General features: G+C 39.3%; 1 protein-coding gene across 1 annotated transcript in view; it reads left to right on the top strand.

Moving 5' to 3' along the window:
• eif2ak3 (eukaryotic translation initiation factor 2-alpha kinase 3) overlaps nucleotides 1-15,326 on the top strand; it is a 43,679-nt gene extending 28,353 nt beyond the window's left edge. The window contains exons 8-18 of the mRNA XM_074692050.1: nucleotides 32-154; nucleotides 261-490; nucleotides 2,055-2,167; nucleotides 5,842-5,964; nucleotides 7,541-7,690; nucleotides 8,941-9,505; nucleotides 9,779-9,952; nucleotides 10,037-10,210; nucleotides 10,330-10,431; nucleotides 11,019-11,081; nucleotides 12,709-15,326. Of these exons, the coding sequence (XP_074548151.1) occupies nucleotides 32-154; nucleotides 261-490; nucleotides 2,055-2,167; nucleotides 5,842-5,964; nucleotides 7,541-7,690; nucleotides 8,941-9,505; nucleotides 9,779-9,952; nucleotides 10,037-10,210; nucleotides 10,330-10,431; nucleotides 11,019-11,081; nucleotides 12,709-12,891 (2,000 nt within the window). The 3' untranslated portion in view covers nucleotides 12,892-15,326. The remainder of the gene's footprint in view (nucleotides 1-31; nucleotides 155-260; nucleotides 491-2,054; nucleotides 2,168-5,841; nucleotides 5,965-7,540; nucleotides 7,691-8,940; nucleotides 9,506-9,778; nucleotides 9,953-10,036; nucleotides 10,211-10,329; nucleotides 10,432-11,018; nucleotides 11,082-12,708) is intronic.
• Nucleotides 15,327-15,632: the final 306 nt, after the last annotated feature.

The following is a 15,632-nucleotide window of genomic DNA, read 5'->3' as shown; positions in this document are numbered from 1 at the left end:
AAAGCACTTATTCATCTCGTCCTTGACACAGATTCTCCATCCCGGACACCCGCCCTGGTTGGCTCTGATGAATTTGACAAGTGTCTGAACAATGATAAATTCTCACATGATGAATACAGCAACGGGGCCCTGTCCGTCCTTCAGTATCCATACGGTTGGAGCCTCTTCCTGTCTCTACTCCACACGAAAACAAGAGAAAGTTTTACAAACCACACTGACTGAGCTTCCACTGACTCATTTCTTTTTATCCCCTTCTGTAGACAACGGCTACTTCTTCCCCTACTCCAAGCATTACAGGGAGAAACGCAACAGTGCCATCACCGTGGTGGAGGGAAACAGAGGTGGAGGTGAGAGTCCCAGGAAAAAGGACCCAGTGCTGCTGCTGCCCTGGTGGAAAGAGATCCTCGGCACTATCTTTTTCTGCATCGCAGCCACCACCTACATCGTCCGCAAGTTCTTCCACCCGTCTGCCCCTGTGACATACGTGAGGGTAAGAGCCTAAAGCATGAACAACGGCTGCTTTTTGGTCGTCATGCATTGTTAATGTTTATCAAGACTCTGCACCAACTCCTGAAGCCAGCGCAGAGTTTGTGATGAGGTTCCATGAAGTGAAATGATTAACATAATCATAACTGTGGTTTGTTATTCATAAGGAAAATGCTTATTGCCCCCTGGGGGACATTTGTCTTGGACCACAGCACCACACAAAGCTGCAAATACAGTCTATGCATCCATTAGACTCTAAAAGAGCCAAAGAGTAAAACAAAGAAGGAAGGTTAATAAAAATAAGAATTTATAAGGTTGAAGTTATGACATAATAAAGTCATGATAATGACATTTAAAAATCATAATTATAAGATAAAAATTCATAATTATATCAAGTTTATCTCAATGTTATGATGTTTTAGTCTCAAAATGTCTGCTTTTTATCTCTGAATATAACTTTTTTACTTGTGATTATTAGTTTTGATCTCATAATTTAAACTTTTAATACATAATTATGACTTTTTTATCTCATGGTTTCTGCTTTTTGTCCCAGTTTTGACTTTTTGTTTCATAGTTTATGACTTTTAATGTCATATTTTCAACTTTTAATACGTAATTATAATTTTTTTATCTCATGGTTTCTGCTTTTTGTCCCAGAGTTTTGACTTTTTGTCTCACAACTATCACTATGAATCTCATAATTTCAACTTTTATTGCACATTTCTGACTTTTTTATCTCATTATTTTGACTTTTTTCTCATATTTTTGACTTTTTGTCATAATTATGACTTCTTGATCTCATAATTTGAATTTTTTATCCTCTTTTGACTTTTTATATGATGAATAAGACTTTATTTAATAGTTGTGACTTTTTTATCTTTTAATTTTTACCTCTTAATTTTAAACTCTTCATTTCACAATCTTAACTTTAAATCTCGTAGTTTAGGCTTTTTGTATCGCAAAAAGGATTTTTTTTATCATTATAATCCCCTTTTATGTAATAATAATGACATTTTCTCTCATAGTTTTGATGTTTTTTTCATAATTTCAACTTTTTATTTCATAGTTTTTACTCCAGGTCTCATGATTTTGACATTTTTGTCATAATTGTGATTTTTTTTAACTTATGATATCTGCATTGTATCTCAACATCATGACTATTTTTACTCAAAGTTATGACTTTTTATTGAATAATGTTGACTTTTTATCTCTTAGTAGTGACTTTTAAAAGATGTTGATACAAAACTAAAACTTGATGTTTATTTCTTTACGTATTGTTGACATATTTGTTGATTTGTTACTGTTCCAGATTAAATCCTTTAGCAGCAGAGGATGAAAAAGGTTTTTAGCAGATGAATTGATAAAAAGAATCTTTTCACTATTTTGGATAACTTCCTGATATTTGATTGTGAATTTCCTGCAGAACATTTTATGGAAATTTCCCCTGGGTATTTTAACCCTGTCTGTTTTCCACCTGTAACATCATTTACATGAGCAAACTGTTTTATCTGATCCTTTTTAATCCTAAACTCACTGATCTCTTCTCTGTCCTCTTCTGTCCCCTGAAGCAACGCAAAGAGTCGGAGACACAGTGCCAGACGGACTGCAAGTTTGACCTTGAGGTTGTGGAGTCCAAAGAGCCAGTTTCTATGGAGACCCGCTCCAGCGACTACGTGTCTCGGTATGTTTTTAACACGCTGTGGAGCAGAGGCAGCGTGTGCTCTGCGTGTGCTCTGTGTGAACCGTTTCTGCCATGACTCAGGAGAACTCTACGTAACACTCACTACTGTGCAGACGATTGTTCTCCTGCTCCGGTGCTGGTCTCACTCTTTCAAGGTGTAGCTACACATCCAGCACTGTTACCATGGTGACCACTGGTCTTCCTGCCTTGATAGGACTGGGCAGAGATAGGAGCTGTACGCGTGTATGATTGGATAACTCAGCTGTTTGCCATCAAATGAAAATGACCTTGGCCTCCGCAGACCCCATCCCACCCAGCAGCATCTGCCACGGGGTCGCAGTGTCATTTTACATCACTGTCAGCACATTGTCAGGAGTTTTTTGTTATTCCAGACATCCCAAATATGATCAGTCGCCATAATTTATGAGCTGCCACTGACCTCCCGTGGTCTGATCGATGGAGTTTGCATGTTAAAGTTTGTTGGCTGAATATTACGCCCCTGCCACATCCAAAACATCAGCAAGAATCTGATTAAACTGTACTTTTTTCTCCTCCTGTCACCATCCTGTACATCTCCTGATCCGCCCTAAAATGACAAACATCCCACCCGCCCCTCTCCTGTAAAGCTGCAGCTGCAGTCCATACAAATTACTCCTGCAGAAAAAAGTTTCCCAGAATAAAACCGGGGGCTGTTACAGCAGCTGAAGCAGGCATGAGTCAGGATGGTTGGGAGTGAGATAGAGATCAGGATACAAAGCCTGGAGCAAATGTGCCCACACAAGTCTTCATAAGACAGCTTTCAGTCCCCTGAGGAGCCCGGGCAGGGTGATTTGATTGGTTTTTCAAAAAGAAGAGTTTTCTTACTGCTTCTAGACTCAGTTTTAAAGACACTGCTCTGCAAGCCAAAGAGGTGCTTCTGAGTAAATCTGCATCAAATGTATTTTCAGCTGTAGCTGCAGCAATTAGACTGAAAAGTAAAGCAGTTAATGAGTAGCCTGTAAAGACACACATTGATATGTTTGAAGGTTAAAAAAAGGGTTTTGAAAAAAAGAACATTATCAGAATTCAGGAGACCAACGTTAGAGCTTCACATTTTTAAGTTGTATTTTACACTAACTCACTTCAATGCATACATTCAGGGCTCCAGTTTAGCTGGATAATCAAAAGTCATGCGATATACAGAATGTAGAAGCCAGTCTTTTGTTTTGTTGATCGATGATGCTATTTTTGGTTACTTTTGTTTGTTTTTTTCCTGGCGTTATGCGCTGGTTTGGGTCACATGGGTGCTTGGGTAGGTAAGCTAAATTGGTGGCTGCTTCACTTGCATGGTGTGTGAGAATTACGATGCAGGGTTCCTGCAGATCCTGAATAAGTCTTAAAAGGCATTAAGTTAATGAATCTTAACACAAGGCCTTAGACGGCCTTAAAATCTTTAAAAGTCTTTAAAAAATGTTAACATGTTAATATGATTGTAAATAGTCCAAAATCTTAAAAGAAATGATAAAATGTTTTTTTTTTTTTTTTGTTTTGATTTTTTTTGTTATTGTTTTATAGTGATTTATAGAGTGACCCTCATGGTAACATCATACAATAATGATAGCGGAACCACCAAAAATTGATATTGTTGAAGCTGGGATCAATCAGCAAAGTTAAAACAACATTTCAGACACTACTCACTCACTCACCAGTCGCAGTGATGTAATTACCCTCACGGATGGCTGGGAATGTAGAGTTCTCATTTTTCTGAAACACTACAAAACGGTATTTATTTCAGTGATAACAATATTACACTTAGCATAGCCAAATATAATAGAAACATTTATTACACATTATTTTTTAAAAATAAACAGTATATTTGCGCAGCAACTTATGCTGTGTTTTAGAATTACAATGTCCAGTGAATGCATCACCTGCGATGAATGGTTCAGCGGCTAATGTCCGTGTTGTTTGTTTCTCTGCTCGAAGTTGTGAGACGGGCTCATTTCAAAGTTAAACAGAGAGCTAAGTGTTATTCTCTGACAGTTTTTAATGTTGTTTCATGTTATCAGTAATCAGTAATCAGCCATTTCTTCTGTTTGAACCGCAATGCATGATGGTAAATATTTCTCATATATTGAGCATTGCTAATCCACTACTTTTCAAAATGCATTGTGGGATACATTGAGTGGACTATATAGTGAATGATCATGCTCGCTCAGATTTCGGACAGTACTGTAAAATGGCATATTCACTATATAGTGAATATGAAGTGATTTCGGACAAAGCGGTGGTGTCTTTTTCCATTAGTGTTTATTGTGAAGTTGGTCTTATATTTAATTTCAAATGACATTGAAAAGTCTGAAAAAGCCTTGAATTTAACTTACCTTAAGCTGTAGGAACCCTGAAGATGGATAGCCGTAATTTTTGTTGACCATGTGCTCTGATTTATGTTTGGCAGTGAACACAAATAACATCATATGAGTGCATGTAACGTTAAATGCACTGCTGAATCGGAATTCAAAAAAAGCAGTTACTCAAAACTTTGGGTGCTTTTGTGGAAACAGCAAAAAGCCACGTAAATACAGGACCTATCTCTGCCTTGAGTGGCTTTTAAGGCACTGGAAAGAACTTTTGCTCCATGTCTTTCCTCACTCTCTGCTCCCCATGTGGCCTCCTCTCTCTTCAGCTCTCCTGCAAAAGGAAAGTAAATAGAAAAATAAAAACATGTTCCCTGAATTTTGAATCCAAGCTCATATCTCAGATGTTTTTAATCAGGTTTGCAGTGACTCTATGGAACATGTGAAGCTGATGTTGGAGTGAGAGCAGAAGCAGGAGGTCTGTTTACACTGACATGGTTTCTTATCTTGTGTCTACATGTGTTTAGAAGCAGAGGCCAGACATGTTTAGTGTCATAACATCAGAGGTTTTGCAGTATGACAGTCAAACTCCAGTTGGGAAATGATGGAGGTGTTAATTGAAAACCTGTCTGCTAACCCAGAGGTCATGAAGCGTTGACTCAGTTTTGCCTGTCTGCTCAGATTCAGTCCTCTCAGACTGATTGAAGTTCCTCTGAGCCCTGTTTAGAGTCTCAAACCTCTACATTGATTGCACTGTCACTGTTTCAACAGCTGTTTGACTGGTTCTAATAAGCATTGACTCTTTTTTTAAGCTGGTGATATCTAAAAATTCCAAATGAGGAGAGACTATGTTAAATACTTCACATGTGTTGTGCAAGTAGTGTAACAAACACCTGAAACATGCATGAAAAAATGATAAATATATATTTTTAATGCTTCATAGAGGCCAAAGAGTTTATCCATCCAGACGAGTGTGTCCCAGTGTAATGTTTTCCCTACGCAGCTTTAGCATTTAGTAAGTCAAAGCATGTCCGCTGTTCAGCATGGGACCTCTAAGTAGAGTCTGTCTTAGCCAAGCAATTTTCTGACAGCGTGGGATTAGTTTGAATTCATGATACCGTTGAGCTGCGAGCTGGTTACCTGCCAGCTCAGCCACAGCCAGCCTTGAGAGGGATTTGGCTGCTTATTACCCTTTAACCACTTAATAAGCCTCCCTGACCAAAATAAAAAGCCTGATCTGTGGTCTTTGAAACCGTCAGGGATGTCTGTTCCACTTCTGAGATCTGTGTGATTCTTTTTTTTTTCTGCATAATCACAACCAAAGTGTCTTCTCCCCAGGTACTTGACCGACTTTGAGCCAGTGCAGTGCCTCGGCCGCGGGGGATTCGGCGTTGTGTTTGAAGCCCGCAACAAAGTGGACGACTGCAACTACGCCATCAAACGAATCCGTCTGCCCAACAGGTAGCGCCGCTCGCTGCTCACACCACAGACTTCCTTGCTTGGGGCTATTAGCTCTTCTGTTTCTCTCCCTCTTTCCTTTAGAGGTGTTAAACCAAGTTATGTAAGAGGCAGCCTGCCTGCGTGAATACAGAAAACAACACATCTAACAGACGGTTTGTTACAAATATCAGCCGTGCATTGCTGCTCATTCTGACAGGCATGGAAATTTAGTGCTCTGCCACAGCAGATCAGCATGGATTTATGTTTCAGCCTGATTCATTGCACAGTGCATAACGAAGTGGCTTGAAATGTATTTTCATGCTTAGTGTTTTATTGAAGCAGTTAATGGTGTATTATTGTCAGACTGGCGTAATGGAATGGTTCCTGATAGTTTTGCCCTAAACCGTGTGTGTGAAGTGTGTGGGCACTCAGGGATGTGCCTTCGCGGGGTTTAGATCCAATCCAACAGGTAGAAGTTTTTCTGTCCGCATTGGAGCCGATGAGTCCCATGTTGCACTTCTTACATGTGGAGTACCTCAAGGGTCTACTCTCGGCCCCCTGCTCTTCTCCCTTTATTTGCATCCTCTGGGATTTATTCTTAGGAAACCGAACATTGACTTCCATTTTTATGCAGATGATTGTCAAATCTACAGAATACATTTATTTATTTATTTAATTATTTATATATCAATTAATTAATTAATTAATTAATTTGTTTGTTTGTTTACTATTTTTTGCATAATGTTTAATTTTGATTTTGATTTGCCACAACATAGAAAAAAAACATTTTATTTATTTATTTTTTAATCACAACTTTTTTAAAATTTAATTTTGCTTTCATAATTGACACTCAATCAAGCAAAGATTTTCCATTTGTTGCAATGAATGTGTGCATCATAGCACTGGCAAATGATGTAGTTAACAAAAAGGATAAAGTAGTTTAAAAAAAAAAGTAGGATAGAAAAGGTTAATTATACTGAAAAGCCAGTAATAGCAAAATAAATTGATAAGTAGATAAAAAATTGATAAGTTGATAAAAAAATAAACAAATGAATACACAAAAGAATGAGCAATGAGAAAAGTAAATAGAAGAAAAAAAAAAAGGAACAGATTAAAGGAACCACAAGAGCAAAAACCATCATCATAATAAGAAATATACATAAACATATACATACACAAAATCATGCAACCCAGAGGCACACATATGCATACATGAGTGAAATAATAACATTCAAAAAATTTATACATAAATAAATCTAAAATTTAATAAATTAGTGATAAGCTAACAAAATAAAATGAATAAAAAAACAGTATTATTACTTACAATAAAAATAATAAAAACATCAAAAATAATAATAATTAATAACAATAACTTTAAAATGGATGTAGAAGTCAAAAGAAATAGATATAGATATAAATAGAGTAAGATTGCATATTAAAAAAAATAAATCGATAAATAAAAACAGCCCAAAAGGGATGTCAAAATGAATGTGGAAAAAAATCAAATAATCAAGATTAATATCTAAATATCTAGACTGTTCGTTTTCACTCTCTGAATGGGTATCAAACTCTGAATCTGATGCTTTTAACCCTGCAGAGAGTTGGCGCGTGAGAAAGTGATGCGAGAAGTGAAGGCCCTGGCCAAGCTGGAGCACCCAGGAATCATTCGCTACTTCAACGCCTGGCAGGAGAGCCCCCCGGAGGGATGGCAGGAAGAGATGGACCAGAGATGGCTGAAAGATGCCAGGTGAGCAAAAAGACTTAGAAGAAGATGCTCCTCCTTTACAGCTCAGCAGCTTGACCTCAGGACTAACACTGCCAGGAATCGGTTGTTTTTCAGGGACTTCACTCATGCAGAAATTTCAGACGTCTGCTCGGGACAAATAAACCCAGATCTGACCCAGATTACATCACTGATTTTATGTAACTCGCCTCGATTCACTGCTTGATTGAAACAGATGTTTGAGTGCCTGAGGTGAAAACTGCATGATCACAGAGACATGTTTGGATTTTGACTCAGGAAACACTCATGATGTTGTATATTTCAACAGTTCTTTTCCATACTTAGTGAAAGGCAGGGGTCTGCAACCTATGCTATCATAGGAGCATTTTACCTCAGCTCACCTGGATTAAAGTCATTCTGGAGCCACAAAATCTACTTTATCTCCACGTTGAAGGCTTTAAAGTGTTTAGAATTATACGCATGGTTTATATAAAGGTTTATTTTCTAATAAAATTGTACATATCATGTCTTATTTTTTTTATATTATAATTTTCAAAAAGTCACAAAAATTCAAAAATGTGAAATTTAAAAAATGTGCAAAAAAAAAATAAATAGAAAAAATATATATATTTTATATATTATAATTTTTAAAAAGTCACACAAATTCAAATATGTGAAATTTAAAAAATGTGCAAAAATTAAAAAAAATCAAAACAGCAATTAAAAAAAAAAAATCACAAAAAAAAAAAAAAAAAAGACAAATAATAAATAACATTTCAAGCATATGCAAAAATGAAAATAGAAAATTAAATGAAAAAAGTTAAAAGAGCTTTTGTAATTTAGACATTTTGGATTTTTTTTTAAATTTTGTGGTATCCAAAAATTTACAAAAAAAATCATTTTAAAAATCAGCCATTTTTTTTTTTTTTTTGAAATTTCAAAAATGTGCAAAAATGTTTTATTTTAAGAGTGATGGCAGGCTTTATTGCAAGATATGATAAATCTCAGTTTAAAACATTTTAAAGGCTTTTTTTGTTGACGATGTCTTCAATACCCTCCTTTAAAAAAAAAAAAAAAACAATAATAGCAAAAAATTCTTTACTCCAGAAATATTTTTCTTAAGCTACAAGGAGCCACTACAAAGGAGTCAGGACGCCTCATGAGGCTCCAGAGTCGCAGGTTGCAGACCCTTGGTCATGGTGTTAACAGTTCTTGGTTGTTATGGAATCATATGAGTGAGCCTGTTTTGAGTAACACTCCTTTTACTCTTCCAGTACCACCGACTGGCCAATGAGCTTCCTCGACCACATGGAGGTGCTGTCAGTCAAAGTTCCTGTGTCCAGCTCGGTGTCGTCGGCCCCCGGACCTGGACCTGCAGGAGACACTCTGGAAACCTCTGTAGATACCCAGGCTCTCCTCTCCAGCAGCACTGGTGGCGCTGATGGTTTTGATATCGACCTAAGAGACCTGTCCTTCCAGCCGATGTTGGGCCACGACAGCCTGATGTCAGAGAGGGACAGCCAGGCAGACCCTGACGCCTCCGACACCCCCCACTCCTTTGAGCTGTGTCCTCCCCGGGGCCCCAGCGACTGCACGTCCTCCTCCTTCGACATCGTGTTTGAAGACTCGGGCTGTGACCGCGATGCAGACGCAGACACAGATTCAGCCTCAGGTGTGGCCAGCCCGAGCAGGACGGCTGAGAAGAACAGCTCGTCTTCTTCACATACCAGGAGACAGGAATCTGCCCCGCCCTCCTCCTCCTCTCCCCCTCGGCCCACGTCGCTCACTCTGGCTCTCCCCACAACTCCTCCAACACAGCGAGTCCAGCCATCGCCCAAGGTCAGGGCGCCAGCTGTAATTAACTCACGTGTCAGACTTTTTACCTGGTGCTGTTCATTTTAAGCTACGACTGGTGCTTTATTAATATCTGTCCTTACTGCTGAAATTATGGGATTGTTTAAAACACATTTGCAGTCTATAGATCGGCCTATTAAACATTTATTCAAAGTGAGCAGGAGGGTAAAGTTTTGTGCCTTATGGAGTGGACTTTTATTGGCTCAGCTTCTCTAAAATGATGAAATATTCACTTTAACCTCCTCCGTGTGTCTCCAGGTTTACCTCTACATCCAGATGCAGCTCTGCAGGAAAGAAAACCTGAAGGACTGGATGGCTCAGCGCTGCCTCCCCGAGCAGAGGGAGCACAACCAGTGTCTGGACATCTTCCTCCAGATCGCAGAGGCCGTTGATTTCCTGCACAGCAAGGGCCTGATGCACAGGGACCTCAAGGTGAGCACACACACCCTACACCCCGACGCTAACATGCATTTAGCTTTAGCTTTCTAAATAACCTTTCACGTCTGATCCTCCCAGCCCTCCAACATCTTCTTCACCATGGATGATGTAGTGAAGGTGGGGGACTTTGGTCTGGTGACGGCGATGGACCAGGAGGAGGACGAGGAAGAATCTAGCGCCCTGACACCCGCTCCGCTCCTGACACGACACACGGGGCAGGTCGGCACCAAGCTGTACATGAGCCCTGAACAGGTTAGCACACAGACCTGTGATGAAAACTTTTAGTTCTGACATTTTTACATTTTAGCGACTCAAGAGCTGATTTTTTCTCCAACTTTTGTCTTTTTATGTTCTTTTTGTGTCCCCTGCAGCTCTCTGGGAACTCATACTCTCACAAAGTGGACATTTACTCTCTGGGTCTGATCCTGTTTGAGCTTTTATACCCTTTCAGGACACAGATGGAGAGAGTGAGGGTAAGTTGGCACAAGCACAATTTTTTCTGTGCAAGTCAAAAAGCTCACCAAAGCTTATATGACAGAAAAACTGAGTCTCATGGCAGAGCAGAAAACATCAGAGTAAGACAGGAAGTGAGTCAGGATTCATCATGATGAATGTTTGAGAACAGATCTGTCACAAACAACATTTACCCAGCATGATTTGTTTGAATCTGAGGGGGCATTTAGATTTTCAGAGCATTTCCAAACTGACTGGGATTGTTAAAAAGACGACGATTGTTTCTAAAATCTTGCTTCAACAAAAACCCTGCTGCTTCAGTTTGTCAGAGAACACAGAGACTTCCTGATCAGGCAGCAGGTCTTTGATTCTCCTGACGACTCTGTTTTGTTTAAAAGCTGCTAGGAAAACTGTAACACATAATCACATCACTTTTATCCCTCCAGTGTTAATTATTGTCAGCCAAAACAGGAGCTTATCTTTGTGTGTATGTGTGAGTGTGTGTGTGTGTGTGAGATCCACCAGGGTTTCTTTGTCTCTGAAACAAAGGACCTGATTAACCATTAACACAGCTCCGCTCACAGGTGTTTACCTCCTCTCCTTCCAGACGCTGACAGAGGTGAGAGCGCTGCGCTTCCCCGAGGTGTTCTCCAAAAACAACGTTCAGGAGGTGAGTGGCTGTCTGCTGTCACCTTGTGGCTCCAAACTCAAACTGCAAGCAGGGAGATAAAATCCTCTGCTCATTTAAACCAGTTTATTTATTTATTTATTTATTTATTTATTTATTTATTTATTTATTTATTTATTTATTTGCCAGATATTTCCTATCCTGATTAAGAGTCTCTTTTTTATTTTCATATTTTATTTTTATTATTATTATTAGTATTATTATTTTTATTTTTTTTTTGTTTAATTTAATTTTATTTTATTTTATTTTATTTTATTTCATTTTATTTCATTTTATTTCATTTTATTTCATTTTATTTTGAATGAGAAAAAATAAACGTCAAGTTTTTAGACAAACAGGAAGCCAGAGGGCAACTCAGAAATACTTTATTAATCCAAGAAGGATTTGGTATTACCATTGCTCTTCACATAATTCAGCAGCAGGAAATAAGATGTAATAGGTCATAAAATAAAAAATTGTTAGATATACAATAAAATAAGCCTTAAAGTTTCAGTAAGTATTGAATTGATACTAAACCCGATAAAACCATTTACATTAAGAGGTTAGACAAAGCAAGATGAACAATTCTGAACAGATATTGCACTTGGTGAACAGTACTAAACAGGATAAAGGTTACATTAAAACAGATACTGCACTTATATGAACTGTGTTTAATAGAGTATTGCATCCGATATTGCACTTGGTGAAATGTATTGACAGATATTATATTAAATTAAGTGAATTGGATAGATGCTGTACTTAAAAACAGATAGGACAATAAAACAGAAACTAGGTGGATCAGCAGTTCTTTTGGATTTAAATCATTTAATGACACCAGCTCCTTCAGTTTCAATTTATGCTTCAGAAAACTACAACCTGACAGTGCAAAATACCAAAAAATAACTTTTCTGGACAAAATGTTTCTAAAGTACCACTCCAAAAAACAATATATGTATGTAAACATGAAAAACATGCATGATTATGGAAAAGGAGTACCATGATTTTCTAAAACAGCTGCTTCAGTTTGAGTTTTAAACACCTCATCTGTTCATAACCCTGTTTGAACTACATACTATAAACACTCACAAGCTAAAAATATAAACAAATCCACTCTGTTTTAACCCAGCAGGCACGGGCCAATTGTTTGTGTGGCGTTGATTACATTACCTTGTCTTTCAGTTTACTTTGTAATGAGATTAACATAATCCCATTGCCTTAATCTGTAATTCTGCAACACTAGAAATACCCTCGCCCTGCTACTCCAGAATCCTACAGGTTGTTTACAGGTCTGAATAATGCCTTCTATATATTCTGAGGTGTATTTAAAAATGTCTTTATCTACAGCAGCAACAAATTCAGAACAAGCAGATAAAAAACAAATAAATCAGCTAAGCAAAATATTAAAAAAAGACATAAAATCAGTTGGAATAAAGGATCTGTTGAGAGTTTCATCAGGGAGATTTATTTATCATGAGTTTTGTGTATGATAAGGCTGATTGGTCTCAGCTCTGCTGTGTTAAATTAAAGCAAACAGCCTGAGCTGAGTAATGTCAGTGTACAGCTGGAGAATCAGTGGTTCAGGACACTCTCTGAAAGACCTCTCTGTGTTTTCTGTTTCCTCTCTGTGCAGCTGAGTATGGTGCACAGCATGCTGTCGTGGAGCCCCAGCGAGCGTCCCGAGGCCGCCGACATCACAGGGACTCCCCTCTTCCAGGAGCTGGAGCCGCCTTTCCGCATGGCAGTGAGGCAGCGCTCCCGCACCTACAGCGCCTCGTCCATGGGCCGCCCTTCTCGCCAGACATCCTCTACCTGAAAACACCACGACGCAATACCTTCCCCCTCCATCCCATAACCCCCGTCTGTTGGTCTGCAGTTCAAGAGAAACACCTCAGCCCCGCGGCATCACACACTGCCTCAGACAGATCACTTTAAAGGCCGAGCTGGACTAACATGCAGGAGTTTATCTCCACTAAACTCTGCACGGTTACTCCTCTCTGCTCAAACCCATGCCGTTAAACACCGCACACCGTAACGCTGCCCATGCTCCCAGTTTAAATCACTCAGAAAAAGTTACAGCGACAGGCGCCCTCTTAAGTCCAGCACCAGACTTGGCTTTAAGATACAATCCTGAGGCTCTGGGTACCAGATGTGCAGCGTTTAACATTAGGACTAATTAATCCTGAAGTGTTCGCCTGTGATTCTCCAAAAACAACAAACTGCACTATGTGGTACCCTGAGACGCACACTGAGAGCTTTTTTGGCTCCGATTTGGTCCCGGTCTGGTCTCGACACGCCGCTCGCTTCCTTCCAATCAGCCAGTGTTCACTCAACCACGCTACACCTCAGGTATCAAACCACGAGGACACTCCAAAGGGGCCTTTGATGCTTGATCATCCTATCTACCGGCGACTGCTACAGATCGCTGGTACGAGCACTATCTGGTGTTGCGACACCCAGTATGCCTAAATTGGGAGACCAAATAAGACCACCTGTTTTTTCCTGTGTGTTTTTTTAGAGAGAAGCTGAGGAGTTGAGCTGAAAGGTTTTATGAATCCTGATGATCTGATATGATTTGCCTTTAGAAAGGAGGCCCTTTGGGTCGCCTCTGAATGAATGCTGAGCCTCCGTCTCTTTTGCATGAACCTGACCGGAGAGTGAAGGGATGAGTGTGAGTCTGTGATCCTGAAGCCAGTACTTGGAAGCAGTTTTTTTCTCTGTGTAAATTTACACAATAATTCTGAGGTGCTCAATCATTTTTTTAAAAACACCTCCTCTTTGTATATAAGTGAGGAAGAATCTGTTTATATCTTTTTTTTTTCTTTAATTCAGACGATGAGTTTGATTAACCTTGTACATAATGTAAGGCGCCATTGCTTGTAAATGGCTGTTTCATTAGGAGAGTGTAAAAAGTGTGATATACTGTGGGAGAAGGGAACAAAGAGGGGACGATCTCTGCCATTAACGGATAGCTGAATGTTACAGTGTGACCTCCACAGACAGAATGATGGTGGTCGCCTCTTCTGACATTATTCTCAGTGTTTGTTTTCACATGTTGGGGGCACCAGGTAGAAGGAGGTGTGCCCTGCTTTAAGCACCAGAGAACCCACAGGACCAGAGTGCCATTTGAAAGTCAGCTAAGTGTACTTTTCTGTAACTGATAACTCACCTCTCACTTTCTGGAATCGCTCCGCCGCCGTGCTTCAACCCCCCGACGTCTCCGACTCAAACCCCGAGGTCTGACGCTCTCCCATCATGCAGGAGAAATAGCATTTAGTCAGTCAGGAAGATGACGCCGTTATACCCCGCTCCGTGTTGTCTGCAGGAGACCTGGACCTGATATTGGTCATGTGATCCACTTTGGTTTATGTACATAGGAAGTGCTGGGAGAGTCACATGACCTCTTTGTATCTACACACACAAACTGCTAATTGTAACATGCTTTCAATGATTGTACTTTTTTCTAAGGATCTTTTCTCTTTCTCTTTTTTTAAGAAGCGCAGTTTTTGGATTTTCCTGCAGGGTTTTTTGATTACTGTAGAGTCTCAACTGTGTCTGATACTCAAAGTCAAACTGGTATTTGTTCATCCATCCAGTCAGCCCACTGAGGATGAGTCACTGTTGTTGTGAAATGCAAAAAAAACTGTGCTCACACCATGATTAAAGTGGTAACTGGATGGTTTGGTTCGTTAACTCTACATGTTCTGAGGAAATTCAGCTCTTTAAGGATGTTTTTTGAATTTACAAACAGGTAACACAGTGAGCGATGAGATATTGAATCAGAAGGAACTTTGAATTCAACATGTAACTTTCAGCTTTATACTCTTTAAGGAAAAAAATGTGAGTGTGCTATAAAAGTTCCAGAAAAGTTTCATCCAAACCAAGAAAATGTGATCAAACTGTTGATTTCTCCACGCTTTGTGTAACTGTGTTCCACCCGTCCTGCTCCTGTCGTCCTGGTAGCTTTTCTTAAGGACAGTTTATGAAGAAAACACACACACACACACACACCCTCCTCTCGTACTCTGACACCTCAGCCCGGACATGTCGTCGCGTGTTCTCGTGCACAATCCCCATCTTCTTCTTCTTCCATCCATGTTGAATTGTAAATATGTTTATTTGCTTTATTTATGTTTCGATGATGTGATCAATCCTTTTTTGGGTTGGTGTTATTATGAATGCGCTTCATGCGACTGGAGCGCGTTGGAATATGATGACTTCTTACAAGTCTAAATTTAATAAACTGTTCTATACCCTTTGTACAGTTTGGTGTCCTTGGTGTGCAGTCTGTGGGTTGGTGAGGGACTCAAGAGTCTGACAAACAGGGTTCAAACTTCAGCATTCAGTGATTCAAACTGAGCAATTTACAGATATTTCTCGTAAACTTTCACTGAATGAAGCAGATTTTCAGAAAAATAGGCACAGTCCTTATCGTTGGTTTAGGAATGGAGTAGAATAGAATGTAATTTATTTACCCCTAAGCGTCCGACAGATGTTATTATAAAAAAATCACAGAAAACAAGAAATCCAGATTGGTTAGGGCAGGGGTTTGTAACC

The sequence above is a fragment of the Halichoeres trimaculatus genome, unplaced genomic scaffold, assembly GCF_033239565.1.
Source record: "Halichoeres trimaculatus isolate MK-OKI-2021-1 unplaced genomic scaffold, fHalTri1.1 fHalTri1_scaffold_17, whole genome shotgun sequence".
Taxonomy (NCBI): Eukaryota; Metazoa; Chordata; class Actinopteri; order Labriformes; family Labridae; genus Halichoeres; species Halichoeres trimaculatus.
This window is presented reverse-complemented; position numbering and strand designations above follow the sequence as displayed.